A 17,593-nucleotide genomic window follows, 5' to 3' on the forward strand; every position below is an offset into this window, starting at 1 on the left:
AGAGAATGTCCGCGATGTGTCACATGAGCAATATTAGGCCTGAGGATGTTATTCAAATAACTTATAGATTGTGCTGAAAAACGGTAACGTTCACACAGGAAATCATCAGGAAATGATAAAATGTCCAAACGCGCTCTAATCACTCTCTCCCGGCGGAGAGCTCTGCGGAGAATTTGGGCTTCAACATCTACTGGCTCTTCAAGGAAGGGGCACGCCATGTCTGACACTTCCTACAGTCAGGTTTCCGACAAAGAGGCGGAGAAAGTTAGGGTTAGTTGAAGTAAACCTGCTAGGAGGCAGGTTAGCTTCACGGAGTGTGTTGTCATAGTAACTCGCTCAGAATTAATCTAAACTCGCTTTGTGAAACCGAAAACCCAGAGTTTTCGTTAACTCAGGGTATACTTACTCAGATTTTGCTCTAAACCGGCTTCCTGAAATAGGGCCCTGCTGTCTATCTGTGTCAGATATAAACCAGGTTTAGTTGTAGTTTGTTTTCGTTGTGCTGACTTTTTACAGTCACTGGTACTGCCTAGCTAGCATGACGGAGTTTATATACTGCTGTATTTAGTATTTATTTAGTATTTATTTATTTATTGTCATTGTCAAGAACAATGAAATTGCGTTTGGGGCTTCCATACAACCCAAAAAAAAAGAAGAAAATAATAAATACCCCTTAAAACCCAAGTGTACATATTTAACCCAGTGTGACTCCAATGCAATAAGACAATCCTTAGCAATAATGTTCGTAGAAATGCTGGGCGGGTGCTATGAAGTTACTGATAGTAAATTTTATTTTATGCTTAAGGTTAGTTTCTCAAACTCCTCAAAATCTTAACAAATTGTGCCAATCCTTACATGTTGCACCAGGCTGATCTATCATCAAAAGTGGAGAAGTCTGTGACAGAGGAGACAGAAGAGCAGCAGAGAGAGATGGAGAAAGAGAGAGAAATAAAAGAGCAGGAGAGAGAGATGGAGAGATGACTTTATGTCATCCATGAGGGATGCATTTGACCTATGTTTCACATATTATAGCCCAACAAGTTTCTTATAGCAATTTAAATATGAGCAATCACTTTTTGGCACAACACCGGCTATTGCAGTTACAGCTTCTTGCCATTTTTTGTGTTTCTTTTTATCGCTGTGTAACTGAGTTCAATTGAAAGCCTGCATGTGCTAGTACCTCTTGCCACAAGTTCCCAGAATCCTTTGCGGTTTTACCCCTGAATGACGTCACATTTTTGATGGGCCTGTCTCTAGTCAAAATGCCCGGGCCGATTTTTTGTCCCAGTCCAGCCCTGTCCATCACCTATCCACACACCTGCAGTATATAAACACAGGTTGACTCCTCCTCTCTAGGCCTTCATCTCTCTGGAAGAAAGTAAGGGCTGCGATTTTAGTCACCTTTGTTGGTTCTAGTTCTGGTTTAAACCTTAACACCTGTCCTGACTTACTTACCTCAGCTCAACTGGTTGTGGCAGATGCCCTGTGTCCGCCCCTCCCTCAGTCTGGTTCTGTTGGAGGTTTCCTCCTGTTAAAAGGGAGTTTTTCCTTCCCACTGTTGCCAAAGTACGGAGCAAGGTAATGGAGATTGGGGGAAAACAAGACGTACTTTTTTTTTTCAATTTTCTTTCCTCCAATGTCCCTTGTTGGGCTCCCTACCAAAGTGCTTGCTCACAGGGCGTCATCTAATTGTCGGGGCTTTCTCTGTTTTCTTTGTATTATTGTAGGATCTTTACAATATAAAGTGTCTTGGAGCATCTCTTGTTGTGACTTAAGGCTATATAATGAAAACTGAATTCCATCTTCTTTGGGTATAAAAATCGTAGGGGGGAAGGTTTTATTTAGGGATAATCTAAACCAAATTTTGAAGGCTACCTGGAGGCGCCTGTATTGCCCTGTAAGTGCCACAGAGGGGCAGTCTCTGCTGACACAAACATAGAGTTAAGTTGGGATTTCCTGATGTGTGTGTGTGCTCTCTCTGAAAGGTAGGTAGTGCATGAGGCGGGCTTCTTACAGTGTCCTTTAAGAGCAATAAGCATGCTACATACAGGGACTTCATTATATTAATTACAGCCTTGTAAGACTTTGTTTTCTGGTATGGCACAAAACCATACACTTTAATCTTCTGGCCTCAACATAAACCTGACACCTTCACTTGTACCTAAACTGCTTGTTTGGAGTCAGTATTGGTCTAAACACATACCGTCTTTAATCTTTGCTAAATAGCTTTGAACTACACATAGCAGTCAACTCACCTAACCTTTATTTGATCCCTTCTCCTGATCAAATAGACAAAACCCACAATCTGTCTTTGTTTTTTTGTTTTTTTGCCTCACCCTCTAAATCCACCTTTGCTTTCCTATATTTATTGCAAAGGCCACACTTGTGGCTTTGAAGATCTTTAGTTGAACCCATGTTCCAAAGAGACAGGCAGGAGTCACAATGAACCGGGGACAAAGACCGGAGAACAACTCCATTAGCTTGAAGCCTAATGTCTCACTATCAGTTCCAGGAAGCTTTTCACTTTGTTACAGTACATTATGTACCACACTTTGGCATACACTATTGTGAGTACATTAACTTTGTTGTTCAGGCATGGTTCAAATGGCAAACACAGAGGTCAGAGGGTCAGCGTGGAGCCTGACGCTGCTAACAAAACAACCCAACAGAAAATCGAATGAAAGGAAGATTCATAACAGTCCACTTGAAACAGGCTTGAAAGGTGACAGAATCCTGATATTTTTCCAAATAAAAGAAATACTTTTGAACTCTTTATTTTCTTGCGTCATAACAACTGTAGTGGGGTGGATTTAGAATAGAATAATCCTTTCATTGTCCCACATGGGGAAAGTTGGAAGTTTATTTTTAACTGATGCCATGATGATGCTTAAATTTAGGGGTGTAACCACGCTGACTGTCCCAGCACACAGAGGCATGGCTGAGTGCTGCAAACCTTCACCTTGTTTTTGTTTTAGGAACCTGTTTATTCTATTTTATTTGAGAGTAAACTTGGTGTGGAAGTTAAACTTGGTGCATTACTTGCCGTGCAGTCCTTTGATTGGCTGCTGTGCTGCTGCATAAATTAACAGATTTGGCTGAATTTGCGAATGATGTAGACTCATTCAAAAGGTGGTTGTTTTGCATAAGTTTCACTGTGTGGTCAGAGTCCACCAATGTATCGCTGTATAAGTTGTGTAAAAAAAAAGAAAAAAATATATATTAGGGGTGCAACGATATTCGTATCGATATTGAACCGTTCGATACAGTGCTTTCGGTTCGGTACGCATATGTATCGAACAATACAACATTTGTAATTTATTTTATCAACTTTCCTTCTGACGATGCTGTCTGTGTGGAGCGCTCAGTGAATCTGCGTTCGACTACTCCGCCTAGGCTGCACTGTCGAGCGCAGATCCACTGAGCGCTCCACACAGACAGCATAGTCAGAAGGAAGAGCGCAGGGCAAGCTAGCGAGACAGAAGTTAAGCTCTCCTTGTAACATGGACCTCCCCCACTCTCATTCAGATCTGGCGTTTGTAATTATTTAGGTTTTCATGTGACGTATGACCCTGAAGGTAAGCGAGTCATGGACTAAAGTAAAACAGTATGTTGGATGTGCCATGCAATGCTCAATTACATGGGTGGGAACTAGTGTGTTAGCGCAGTTAGCTCGTTAACGTGTTGGCCGTCTAGCCCCATGCACGGGCGATCGGCGGTAGCTCGTTAACGGAGATTTGCCGTGTTGTGGCGTTAAGGTCATTTCAACGAGATTAACCTGAAAGCACTAGCGGGAACACAACGAATATGACTGCACATTTACGTCGACATCATCCTAGTGCAAAGACAAGTGGAAGCAGAAAAAAAACAAGCAAGCATGCTACTAACTTTAGCCGAGTCATTTAGACAGCTGTTTAATATGCTGCTGAGAATATAGCTCAGAAGAAGCGGATAGTATAGCTTTTATTTTGGAAAGAGACATTTCTCTGTAATAAACTCTCTTTTCCAAAGATGAGTGATTCCTCAATCAGATACAGGGCTTGCAATATCGCTAGCCCGACGTCCCGGAGCTAGCGATTTTTCCAGTCGGGGTACCAAAATCTATCTCTGCCCTGCCCGTCGGGCTATTGTAGGAAGGAAAAATATATGTCAACCCCATGTTTGCCTACTGGTGGTGGTCAGAGGGCCCGGTGGCGCCAGTGTCCGGCAGCCTCGCCTCTGTCAGTGTGCCCCAGGGCAGCTGTGGCTACAATGTAGCTTGCCATCGCCAGTGTGTGAATGTGTGTGTGAATGGGTGAATGACTGAATGTAGTGTGAAGCGCTTTGGGGTCCTTAGGGACTAGAAAAGCGCTATACAAATGCAGGCCATTTACCATATATACATATATACACACATATATACACACATATATATATATATATATATATATATGTATGTATGTCAGGTCAGGGGGGAGATATCATCACCCCCACCCGAGATTGGGTACATAGCCCCAAGTGCGATAGGAGAAGGATCGTTGAGTGCGAGAGGAACTGACCTGAAAAATAGGATCATGGCCAAGCTTGAAACCTGGATCCCCCGTAGCCGGTTACCAAGATTACGTGAAGTACCCTCAGAAGGTCTGCTAGATTATGTTAATGCAGCACTACGGACAATACCTACAGCCACGATTACCGACACTAACAAGCTGATCTACAATACGGCAGCAGTGATCAGTGAGATGCTTGGCTACAAGTTGAACAGCGACAAGGGGCAGTACCCTCCATGGAGAAGGAGGCTAGAGGGCAAGATCAAAGTAGCACGGAGGGAGGTTAGCCAACTAACGGAGTTGCAGAAAGGTGCGACAAATAAGGTGCCTAAGAAATACAGCAAGCTGTCCATACCTGAGGCCTTGGAAACTGCCAAGCAAAGACTCACAGCCTTGGCCAGCCGCTTGAGGAGGTACACCAGAGAGATAGAAGGCAGGAGAATAAACCAGCTGTTCTCCACAGAACCAGCAAAGGTGTACTCTCAGTGGCAAGGGAACAATAAGAGAACAGCACCACCAAGGCTGGAGACGGAGCAATACTGGAAGAGCATATGGGAGAAGGATGCAACCCATAACGGCAATGCTCAGTGGCTAGAGGATCTGAGGGCAGACCACAGCGACCTCCCTGAACAGGGTCCAGTAACCATAACAGTGGCAGATATCCAAGAAAGGGTCTCCAGTATGAAGAGTTGGACAGCACCAGGGCCCGACATGGTTCACGCCTACTGGCTAAAGAAGCTGACTGCACTCCACGAGCGTCTGGCAGCACAAATGAACCAGCTGCTAGTTAATGAGAGACACCCGGAATGGCTAACTGAAGGCCGGACGGTCATGATCCCCAAGGACCCCAAGAAGGGACCGGTCCCCTCCAACTACCGACCAATAACCTGCCTCAGTACTACATGGAAGCTCCTGTCAGGCATCATATCGGCTAAGATGAACAGGCACATGGGTCAATACATGAGCGGGACACAGAAAGGAATTGGCAAGAATACCAGAGGCGCAAAACACCAGCTACTGGTAGACAGAACAATCAGCCGAGACTGCAAGACCAGACTGACCAACCTGTGCACTGCCTGGATTGATTACAAGAAGGCCTATGACTCAATGCCCCACAGCTGGATACTGGAATGCCTAGAATTGTACAAGATCAATGGGACCCTAAGAGCCTTCATCAGGAACTCAATGGGGATGTGGCGTACAACACTAGAGGCCAACTCCAAGCCCATAGCACAAGTCACCATCAAGTGCGGGATCTACCAAGGAGATGCTCTATCCCCACTGCTGCTCTGCATAGGCCTGAACCCCCTCAGTGAGATCATTAACAAGACTGGCTACGGATACTGACTACGGAACGGAGCAGTTGTCAGCCACCTCCTGTACATGGATGACATCAAGCTGTATGCCAAAAGTGAACGAGACATCGATTCACTGATCCACACTACCAGGCTATACAGCAATGACATTGGAATGTCGTTCGGACTGGAGAAGTGTAGTCGGATGGTATCAAAGAGAGGGAAGGTAGTCAGAACTGAGGGGATTGAACTACCAGAAGGCAACATTGCAGACATAGAGGACAGTTACAAGTACCTGGGGATCCCGCAGGCAAATGGGAACCATGAAGAGGCCGCTAGAAAGGCTGCAACCACCAAGTACCTGCAGAGGGTCAGGCAAGTCCTGAGGAGTCAGTTGAATGGAAAGAACAAGATCCGGGCCATCAACACGTACGCCCTGCCCGTGATCAGGTACCCTGCTGGGGTAATAGGCTGGCCAAAGGAGGAGATAGAAGCCACTGACATAAAGACAAGAAAGCTCCTTACCATGCATGGAGGGTTTCACCCCAAGTCCAGCACCCTGAGGCTGTACGCTAAGCGGAAGGAAGGGGGCCGGGGACTGGTGAGTGTCAGCACCACAGTCCAGGATGAGACAAGGAACATCCAAGAATACATTGGGAAGATGGCCCCAACTGACCGAGTGCTCAGTGAATACCTCAGGCAGCAGAAACCCAAGAAAGAGGAGGGAGACGAGGAACCATCATGGAAGGACAGGCCCCTGCACGGTATGTACCACCGGCAGATAGAGGAGGTGGCTGATATCCAGAAATCCTACCAGTGGCTGGACAAAGCTGGACTGAAAGACAGCACAGAGGCACTAATCATGGCAGCACAAGAACAAGCTCTGAGCACAAGATCCATAGAGGCTGGGGTCTATCACACCAGGCAAGACCCCAGGTGCAGGCTGTGTAAAGATGCCCCAGAGACAATCCAGCACATAACAGCAGGGTGCAAGATGCTAGCAGGCAAGGCATACATGGAACGCCATAACCAAGTGGCCGGCATAGTGTACAGGAACATCTGTGCCGAGTATAACCTGGAAGTCCCGAGGTCAAAATGGGAGATGCCCCCAAGGGTGGTGGAGAATGACCGAGCTAAGATCCTGTGGGACTTCCAGATACAGACGGACAAAATGGTGGTAGCTAACCAACCGGACATAGTGGTGGTAGACAAACAGAAGAAGACGGCCGTAGTGATCGATGTAGCGATTCCGAATGACAGCAATATCAGGAAGAAGGAACACGAGAAGCTGGAGAAATACCAAGGGCTCAGAGAAGAGCTCGAGAGGATGTGGAGAGTGAAGGTAAAGGTGGCCCCCGTGGTAATCGGAGCACTAGGTGCGGTGACTCCCAAGCTAGGCGAGTGGCTCCAGCAGATCCCGGGAACAACATCGGAGATCTCTGTCCAGAAGAGCGCAGTCCTGGGAACAGCTAAGATACTGCGCAGGACCCTCAAGCTCCCAGGCCTCTGGTAGAGGACCCGAGCTTGAAGGATAAACCGCCCGCAGGGGCGTGCTGGGTGTTTATATATATATATTAGGGGTGCAACGATATTCGTATCGATATTGAACCGTTCGATACAATGCTTTCGGTTCGGTACGCATATGTATCGAACAATACAACATTTGTAATTTATTTTATCAACTTTCCTTCTGACGATGCTGTCTGTGTTGAGCGCTCAGTGAATCTGCGTTCGACTACTCCGCCTAGGCTGCACTGTCCAGCGCAGATCCACTGAGCGCTCCACACAGACAGCATAGTCAGAAGGAAGAGCGCAGGGCAAGCTAGCAAGACAGAAGTTAAGCTCTCCTTGCAACATGGACCTCCCCCACTCTCATTCAGATCTGGCGTTTGGAATTATTTTGGTTTTCATGTGATGTATGACCCTGAAGGTAAGCGAGTCATGGACTAAAGTAAAACAGTATGTTGGATGTGCCATGCAATGCTCAATTACATAGGTGGGAACTAGTGTGTTAGCGCAGTTAGCTCGTTAACGTGTTGGCCGTCTAGCCCCATGCACGGAGCGATCGGCGGTAGCTCGTTAACGGAGATATGCCGTGTTGTGGCGTTAAGGTCATTTCAACGAGATTAACCTGAAAGCACTAGTGGGAACACAACGAATATGACTGCACATTTACATCATCCTAGTGCAAAGACAAAAACAACAAGCATGCTACTAACTTTAGCCGAGTCATTTAGACAGCTGTTAGCACATGATTCTCCTTATGCTGCTGAGAATATAGCCCAGAAGAAGCGGATAGTATAGCTTTTATTTTGGAAAGAGGCATTTCTCTGTAATAAACTCTCTTTTCCAAAGATGAGTGATTCCTCAATCAGATACAGGGCTCGGAAAATCGCTAGCCCGACGTCCTGGGGCTAGCGATTTTTTTCAGATGGGCTACCCTGCGGGCTACCCTGCCCGTCGGGCTATTGTAGGAAGGAAAAATCTATGTCAATGCTTTTGCATTCTTTCGGAAATGTAGCTGGGTAATTATGTCATTGGCATCGGTGAGCCACTGCCAATATGTGACATATTGAAATCGCGTTTGAATTTGCGCTTGTTTTTTTGCTTTCACTTTGCAATCGCGCGAACTGTGTATAGAGAGCGACAGCACTGATTGGTGAGTGATGATAATTTGCGCACCAATTCCTCTGACGTTGTCTTATCAATCGTTAGCTTACTATGCAAACATGACAAGTGAAATCTCCCGCAGCAAGCTTAAACATGTGAGAGGTTGATCGTGCAGAGAATCGCTGAGCATTATGTGAGTGCGTGTGTAAAAGCAGCAGGATATATATTGTAGCGGATCAGGGCTGTTCGGGGTTCTGTTTGTACAGTTATGTTTTGTTTATGTTGCCATAGTGACGGGTGACGCCCTCTCGCTGCGACGGTGTGTCCTTCCGGGGTCAGAGGGCGCCCTGTGTGTTGTTGCTGCTGTGCGGTTGCTGCGCTGAGCAGTTAGCTAGCGACAGTGTCCTTCTGCAGATGTCAATAAACGGCTGTGCTCCCTGGCTAGCTCACGGGAAGCAAGACCAAACGGTACCTCCGTCTCCTCCTTGTCTGAGCTCGCCACAATATTTTAGTTCTGCTGAGCCAAATAAGACAGGTCAGGGTGAAGAAGTGACAGCCAAAGAAAAACTTACCACAAAACGGAAAAGTTATGACAAATCAGACTATAAGGCAAAAAGAAAGTGCAGCTTTATGGTTTCATGGACAAAAGAATTTCTGTGGCTGCAATACGACAAGCGAAATAACCAGGGCTGCACATAAGTGGTCCGCAGGTGCGCATTCGCTGTCAAAATAAAAAACGGGCACAAGATAAGAAGTTGCAACGCGTGTTTGCATACATAAGATTTTCAGGAGGAGGACAGACATTTGTTTAGAACTCTTAAAGATGTCGAAGAAGCAAGCTCCTTTAAGCAATTACTGTGATGTTCCTCCACCTCCAAAGAAATGTCAGAAGGAGTCCGAACCACAAAAGAAGCACGTATTCTCGGAAAAGTAGTTGCAGGAGGTGAGCTGGCTTCAAACAAATGATGAACGCACAGAGATGTGGTGCAGAATGTGCCGTGAAAATGTAATAAATGACAAATTAAAAAGGCATGAACATTTTTTTTGTATCGAAAAAATATCGAACCGTGACACCAAAGTATCGAACCGAACCGTGAATTTTGTGTGTTGTTGCACCCCTAATAAATTATATATATATATATATATATATATATATATATATATACACACACACACGTATACACACAGACTCGTGTTTTCTGAGTTTGAGAAATTTACCAAATTAATGGTTTTTGAAATGGTTTGGCATAATGCACCATGTTTTACTTCAGCTGTCCAATATGTGAGGCTTTGTGTAACTCATCTCAGACACGTTGAGTGTAGAAAATAAAGCTGCTCACCGCTGCAGGCTGATACTCATGTTTAAACCCTCAGGAGGTGACTAATGGTGCATTTTGCAGGTGTGTGATTTTGTCTCATAAATGCAGCAAAATCATCCATTGTTCTCTTCCTGTTGCCGTGCTACTGAATTGTGACTTTTCAGAAAAACATACATAAATACAGGAGTCATCAAGTGGCCTCGTTTAAAGTGTATTTTATAAATTTACATATTCAGCTTTTTTTTTTTTAATAACATACAATAGAAACAGTGCTGATTTAAGTCGACTTTGGAGAAATATCTGGCATAAATAAAGTCCAGTATTGAGTCCAGTACAGAAACAGTAATTCAGAATACAAATCTTTGTCACTTAAGGGATAAAAAATATTTGGATATAAAAATATTTCTACACACAAATACCAACTGCAGTTGTCCAGCAACTGCAGAACAATAAAAACAGAACAATCATACACTTTACAAAAGCTCATTTCTCTTTTTAAATTAATGTTTAGAGTGGAGTTTTAATCTGGGTTGAATGCTGTCAGTGGCAAACAGTATAATCAATTCCTTTTAAAGGCACCGAGGGAGCAGTAGTTAAGGCAAAAGTTAGTCATTTATTTGAGGATGGTATACGTGTCCATCATGGCCAAACATTTCATTTCCACCCACGTAACACATGCTAAACTCCTTTATAACCAAAGCAGATACAGGCTGCTGAATTTCCCCTTCTTTGTCTTTTTCCAGAGTTCAACCTAATTAAAAAAAATCATTTGCTAATCAAAGACACCCTTATTTCATATCTGCATCAACTTGCCAACGTGCAACTTCAACCCTCTCCACAAAACATCAACAAGCACCAGAGGCGGAGCTTGTCTCCCTCTGCTATTCAACCTGAGGACAGTTTCCATTTTGCACGACGCTGGGGACGCAGAGGTTCAGGTTGTGCACCCTCCTGTAGACGAAGTGGAAGACCTGAGCGCGCGGCCGGCTGTGGAGCTCGGCTTTGATTCGCTGAGGGTGAGTGTCTGGGGTGAGCTGCTGGCTGGTTTCCTCGTTGACCAGAAACAGAGCGTAGTTCTCAGGGTCGGAGAGCCTGAACTTCTGGGCGCACAGCGAGCAGACCTCTTCTGTGGTGGTGTACGGGTGGACGACCAGCGTTTTGGCCGTGCAGCCCACCCCCGGCTCTTGCAGCGCGACTCGGAGATAGTTCTAGAGAGAAAAGAGTTCAATTTTAGAAAACTGTAAAATGAACGAAAGGGGCATTTCTGAGGAGGTGAGCAGGCAGGAAACCCACATGCAGTGGCAAAGATTTTACATGCAGTAATGTTATCAGGAGCAACATGCTGTGATGTTAGTACAGTTGAGACACAGCACCTTCCATGCCTCTGTCCAAAGCTGGATTTACTCTTACTGGTACAAGTTTGACTCACTGCCTGGATGGTCAAGGTCGGCTCAGGTCAGGTGATACCTGAAAGTCGTCCACACACGGTACTGAACGCTGGGCGGTCCGCCGGCGGTGCCACTGTTGCAGCGTGTTCCTGGCCTCGGAGCTCAGCACTCGGGCCGCCTGCTCCTCCTGGAAGTTTTTGATGAGGGACATGGCTCCGTAGGCGCTGGTCAGGTAGTAACCGCCTGAGGTAAAAATTAAATACAAAAAGAAATGAAACCAACCGAAGTTAAAAAATAATTAAGAAAAATGAAGACAGTTGCGCCTTTCTGGCAGAAATGAATCAGATTTGGTGCTTAAGGGTCAAAGATATTTACCTACACAGCCGATTATTAAACATTTTCAGTTTACGTGCCAGACAGCTTGGCGCTGATGGGAAAATATTTCACTCTTGGTACATTAAACCTTCTTATTTTTTCCTTTTGAAGTGGTTCCAGCCCATTAAAAATCAAAACACTGACTGGAATTTCCTTGCTGTGAGGACTTTTCCTTCCTATGCAAGCATTTATCAAGTTTTCTCAAAGAACCTTCAATAAAAACTGGAGCTGAGAATCACTGTAAAAGACCTCAGTGATACCGTACACCTTCTACTGAAGGCAAGACAAAGCTTTCAAAAGAAGAAACAAATATGTTAAATGACTTTAGACAGAAACTGTTGGGACACTTTGCAGTTCAGTCTTTATTTATTTTACTATTTATCATCATCCTGCGAGTGAACTTTGTGTCTTTAGTTTCCACTAAATACCAAGCTTCATAATAAAGACATTAATGCTAAAATAAGGAAAACCTCACATTTGTTTTTTTTAAAATCAAACTTTAAAAGGAACTACTTCTGTAGATTTCTGGCCACTAGGGGGCAGCACAGCAGGCCAAGTCAATTTCTCCATAAGCGCATTTTAAAGACAACAGGTGAGCAGAGTGCTGTACAGCTAAAAGAACCAATTAAAATAAAGTCATTAAAAACAAAACATCTGTAACTAACTCATCAAGTAGTGATGATTTTGGTGATGATTAAACCTCTGCCCACGTGTCCCACATCATTTCCAACCAGCAGCAACGTGTAGATATTCACGACTCTTTCACTCCCGCGAACAGTAACTAACACTAGTGTTACACAACACACTGTGACATGGTTTTAGTTATAAAACATAACTCATTTGTTTCTCTTTCAGCCGGTCACGGGTCCGAAGGGTTAATGACTCATTGTTAGCAGAAGGTGTATTGCTCTATAATTTACCAGCTTTTAAAACATCGCTCCGGGCCAGTGATGGAGAGGAAAATATTTCAGTGAATCTTTAAATTCTTTAGTTTCTCAGCTTAGCGTCATGGTTGTACAGTACAGCTGTTACCAGCTGAATATGGGAGTGTTTTTATGTTTATTCTACCAGACGCACTGCAGCATCTTTCAGAAGCCTCCTAAACATTCATCAAGAAAGCGTCACTAAAAGTGCCACCAGGCGGATTTTTGTTTAAATTAAACAGGCGACCCGGCAAAGGCTTGGAGACCCTGAGCAGACTGAACTCCACTCCTGAACGCTACCGGCGTGAATGAAAGACATGTGATGGTGTAGTGATACACGCCTGGTTTATTCTCTGTGGTTTCGTTTACTCTGACATGACATAGATGTCACCAAGCTAAAAGTACACATGGCCCCGACAGCCACACACTCACATATACAGGCAATTATTCATTATTTAGACAAACAATGAGTAACATCCTACAGCTGAGAGCTCGTCATCTACTGTCATTAACATTGCTCATAAAACGTTTCACCCACCACAAAAAACCTGAGTGATCTGACAGCTAATATGGAGTCTGACCCTTCCTCGTTGCCGTTTCTCTGACTTATTACCTACTAAATTATTCATGAGCAGTATTTCTGTAGGATGTTTTTTTCAAAAGAAAACAGCTCCAAGTTTGTTGCTGCTGGTAATAAAACTGATAAGAGCAGCGATACTGAATCAAAACATCAAAGCTGTAAAACCATAACAATGAGTAATAAGATGCTGTAAAAGCTGCACAGTTATTAAAGGAAAGAGTTTGGAGATAAAACTCGGCAGGTTCATCGCTACATGCAGCAGCGGCAGATTATGCAAAATATTCCTTTCCACAATCAGTCCTGATACAACATCCTAATACTGTCAACCGGACTGTGGCAGGAAACCACTCCTCTCACAGTCTGAACTTCCACTACGTGACTTCCACCTATAATCTTGGGTATGTACATCCATTAAACTGGAAGCTTCCTGTTCTCACACAGTCAAAATGGCAAGACCTTCCTCTGACCAGGTTACAAAACAGGGTGGACCTCTTTAGCCTCACAGCACACTGGTGCGCCCAACCTGGAGAATGAAGCATCTAAACTTTAAGACGAGGTGATGTTTTCAGTGAGCAGACCTCAGAGTCTCTCTCTGCTTTATTTAAAGTCCTGCTTTAACAATGTTACACGTCAGTAGGAAAGGCTCTGTTATGACCCAATGATCTTTTCCTAGCAAACTAGTTTGGTACCTAAATGTATTGTAGACATTGATCTTTTAAAGTATAAGGCATACTGTTGTTCTAACTATTTTCACATGCAGCTAAACTGAATCATGATTAGATATCGTGAAGTTATTTTTCTAAACCATGAAAAGAATTCTGCGAATGTTGAGCGAACATTTCTCAGATGGTAACTGTGTCTGTAACCGATGCACAAGTGCTGCTGTAATGTGTATGTCCTGTGTAACCGACAGGACCTACCCTCTCCTTGAAGCAGGGATGGATCCAGCAGCTCCATCATGTACTGGATCTCCGTGTCCAGCTGTGGCATGTTGCACTGAGCCACCACATAAGTGAGCATGGGCAGGAAGTCATCGGCACCGTACATCCTCCCTGGAAGGAAACAGATGGAGAGCAGAGGGGGATGTAGGTGTGGCAGGTTTGTATTTTCAAATTATTTTTCACTTTTATATCGTTTTCAGTTCGTTTCCGGAGTTCGTTAGATCGTTCTCAGTTCTGCTTTCATTTGAAAATGTTAAAATGTTTCATTTTAGTTTCGTTTTTATTAATTTTGACGTTAGGTTTAGTCATTTTTAATTGGAATTGTATGGAGGGCGTATGTCAAGAGGTGTGATTTAGGAAAATCAGAACAGGTGTTACTTTTTGAAAACTCCTTTTGGAAGCAGTTGACTCACAGTCTAGACATCCAGACTCTCAACAAACACGCCCATCAAAGCTTCATCAGCCAAGTTGTGATAACTACTATCACAAATGAATACATTCTAAAACTACAAAATCATTTCTGTTAGTTTGAATTTTTTCCAAGAGTCTGGTTTTTCATTTTTATTTTAGAATAAAACAATGTTTTTTATATCTAATTTTAGTTTTTGGTTTCATTTCAGTTAACTACAATAACCTTGATGGTAGTCGCACAGGTCAGGCAGAGGAAGGAAAAGGAAAAAAATCACAGCTGTAAACAATCAGAGGAAACTGACAAACTGGGAACAAACGGACTTTTCCATACCTGAGTTATCCTGCATGATGGTGTAAATGAGCTTACACACTCGCAGCAGCAGTGACACCTTCTTCTCGGGGGAATACATCTTCCTCATGTTCAGGAACTTCTGCCGGATTTTCTCAATAGCCACGGCGTCAGGGGGCACGGCACCATCCACCCCGAGCTCCTGGGGCTTTTTGGTCTTAGCCAGCGCCAAGTTCTCCCTCAGCTGCTGCAAAGCTCCACTGCTCACCTGCAGCGAACAGAGACAATGCATCACTGATATCAGGGCTTCATCTTTAGCATTGCTTATCTCCTCATTTATCAAGACACTTTTCTAAGATCTTCACCTGGAAGTCATGCAAAGCCGTCTCGATGACGCTGTTCAGAGGTTTTAAGACACATTTGTGCATGGCCTTCTCCAGCACCTGGTCTGTGGAAGAGGACACACCCACACACAGACAACCGGTTAAGCACCAGACGTAATGTAACGATCATTTCTTTGAGTAATCAAATAATAAAGTGTGTCACTGTGTGTTGTGCAATGACAAGTTAAATAAAACTGAAACTGTACATTTGCTGTAACTCTTATGTACACTGCAGTTCCTGGGAACGAATGAGGTGATTTACTGGTTAACCCGAAACCATCGTCACATGCTTATGGCAGTCAGCACGCTGAAGTCATGTTCATCAACCCTGAAACTTGCACAGACTTTTCTCACATTTAACGCTGCACAGTCCTGGACTCCGTCCTCACATATGGCTTAAAGTCAGGCTAAGATTAAGTTATCAGGCTTAAATTATCCACCCTAATATCAGAGTGCGTCATCTTTAAAGACTTAATGCTTTTAATCAGTAATTAAACCCAGATGACATGTGAGAGATCACTGACAATAAGCTCAACATGAGCATTCAGTCGGCAAACCGACTTTTTGTTTTCTTTATTTGCCAAAATTAGTCGTACCTGAATGTATTTCTTTCTTTTTCTTTTTATTATTTCTTTTTTAATGTATTTTTTGGAAATATGGCAATTTGACCCAGTGCACTATAAATGCATTTCAAGAAATCACATGGAAAATAAAATATCTGCATTTTTAAAATCATTTCTACTACATGTTATTTGCATGTCAAAACGGAGACCATACCAAGAAATTCACCTCAGTCAGCTCAACGCTTCAGATGTTTCTATTCTTCAGTTGTTTTCTTTATTAGAAAATAACAACAACACCCTCCTACTTCACCAAAAGTTGATTCTGTTCATCTGGACGTAGCAGTTTGTGGGAGAAACGTTTCGTCACTCATCCAACTGACTTCTTCAGTCTCAGCTGACTGCAGGTTTCCCCAGTCTTATAAACAGTACATACTCCTACCTCAGATATTACCAGCTGCATCTCTGTGGGGCTCACATAACCACTTTATGGTTAGGAGACACTTTTGAATTCCAGTCTGTTTGCTCTCATCAGCAAAACAAATCGAAATCAGAGACCAAGTAGACTGACCTCCCCCCACTTCATGCATGTCTTTGGGACTGTGAGAGGAGAAGCCACGGAGACACGGGGAAAACACAGGGATGGTTTGGCAACAGCGCAAACCACCGCGCCATCATGCTGCCAGAAGGCCGTTTAAGACAATGAACAGGAAGCAATTTGAGTATAAGGATGCACAATGTCTGGCAGCACAGAAGGCCCTCAGGCACATGATGCCCTTTACCATCCATCCTGTGATGAAATCATTTACGAGGACGTCAAGCTATCGCCGATATGTCTCCCTAATGCCAAGGCTCCTCTCACAAAGTTGCCTCCTAAACGGCAGCAGGAGAACAAATCAGATTTAAGCGTGATTATCTCCACTAATCACAGCAGCATGATTTACTTTGATTAGTGGACATAACAAAAAAGCTCAAGCTGGTTGAATAATCTCTTTATTTGCTACAGTATAGTGTTTTTTGGCTCTTTTTATGTGTAAGAACAGATTATATGAACATGTGGGCTAATGGGAAACATTTGCTATCTTAACACTAAAAAGCAGAAAAAGGTAAATAATTGGAAGAAGGATCAACGCATGCCTTTCAAAGCTGAAGCCGCAAAATGAGTAAATAAACTAAACTTTAGAGTTTGACATTCAAACACTTGAAATCAGGTTGTGTCAGATAGATTGCATGTTTATGGCTCTGATAAGGTTAAAGAGTGACTGACCTCGAGTGTGAGCTTTAAGCATTCCGGTCATATACCAACCTGGAAGCAGATTGTACGTGAGTGTAAATACAACGGCTCCGTCTGTACCTCTGACCCACGTACCCGGGCTTCAAACCATTTCCTCAACTATGCCCAGCATGCTGCATTTCACACAATCGCGTGTTATTGTTCACTGACAGCGAGTATTCATGCAGCACAGGCAACCCCAGCCTCCGGGCGCTGTTTATGCCAGACTTATGCAATGATTTACGCAGAACAAAGTACAGTGCATGCACGCACAGGAATCCTGTTCTTATGAAGAATTGGTATTCTGTTTTGCTTTCTTTGTGAGCCACAGAAGTACACGATGACTACCTCCCAATTATCCCGCTCACTCTGTACGAGAGCCAAGTGCTGTGGCTCACCTGAGACAAGGGCTTGGCGAGTCCTTTATTGCAAAATGCTTACAGATATAAATCTAGAGCCATAAAAAGGAAGCCTTGGACGACTCTGTTAGATCCTCACGTGCACACAAGGACGTGATCGGAGCCTCCTCAGGATCGACCGTTACATTTTCTGACTTTCTGATTTGTTGTTAGGTTTTATCTCAAAAGCAATTAAATCGGGAGGCAAACACGTACTCCTACATCTGACGGAACACCAGAAGCGCATAATAAATATCTCATTTACTGATTTACACCCCGCCTTTCTTCGTCATTCACATTCTCTGTTTACTTATGAATTGGG

The 17,593-nt window shown here is 43.9% G+C and overlaps 1 protein-coding gene and 1 long non-coding RNA gene across 3 annotated transcripts in view; one reads left to right on the top strand and one right to left on the bottom strand.

Annotated features, from left to right (window-relative positions):
• Window positions 1–1,884: 1,884 nt before the first annotated feature.
• LOC147328575 (uncharacterized) lies at window positions 1,885–15,830 on the top strand. The gene is made up of 4 exons (XR_015129969.1): window positions 1,885–1,985; window positions 10,494–10,766; window positions 13,930–14,114; window positions 14,578–15,830. It is a non-coding gene; the product is annotated as an uncharacterized LOC147328575 (long non-coding RNA).
• The window catches only part of LOC147328576 (ras and Rab interactor 2-like), a 38,495-nt gene continuing 30,833 nt past the window's right edge, over window positions 9,932–17,593 (bottom strand). The window contains exons 9-13 of one of the 2 annotated variants that reach the window (XM_086297058.1): window positions 15,023–15,105; window positions 14,700–14,925; window positions 13,937–14,068; window positions 11,218–11,381; window positions 9,932–10,958 (exon numbers count right to left, since the gene is read on the bottom strand). In XM_086297058.1, the coding sequence (XP_086153184.1) occupies window positions 10,632–10,958; window positions 11,218–11,381; window positions 13,937–14,068; window positions 14,700–14,925; window positions 15,023–15,105 (932 nt within the window). In that variant the 3' untranslated portion in view covers window positions 9,932–10,631. Of the gene's footprint in view, window positions 10,959–11,179; window positions 11,382–13,936; window positions 14,069–14,699; window positions 14,926–15,022; window positions 15,106–17,593 lie in introns of both variants that reach the window. The other variant, XM_086297059.1, reaches the window with a different exon arrangement.

This window comes from Aulonocara sp. 'chitande type north' Nkhata Bay, linkage group LG6, assembly GCF_057382095.1.
Source record: "Aulonocara sp. 'chitande type north' Nkhata Bay isolate Kocher_YH1m ecotype deep benthic linkage group LG6, A_spYH_male_GT1.1, whole genome shotgun sequence".
Taxonomy (NCBI): domain Eukaryota; kingdom Metazoa; phylum Chordata; class Actinopteri; order Cichliformes; family Cichlidae; genus Aulonocara; species Aulonocara sp. 'chitande type north' Nkhata Bay.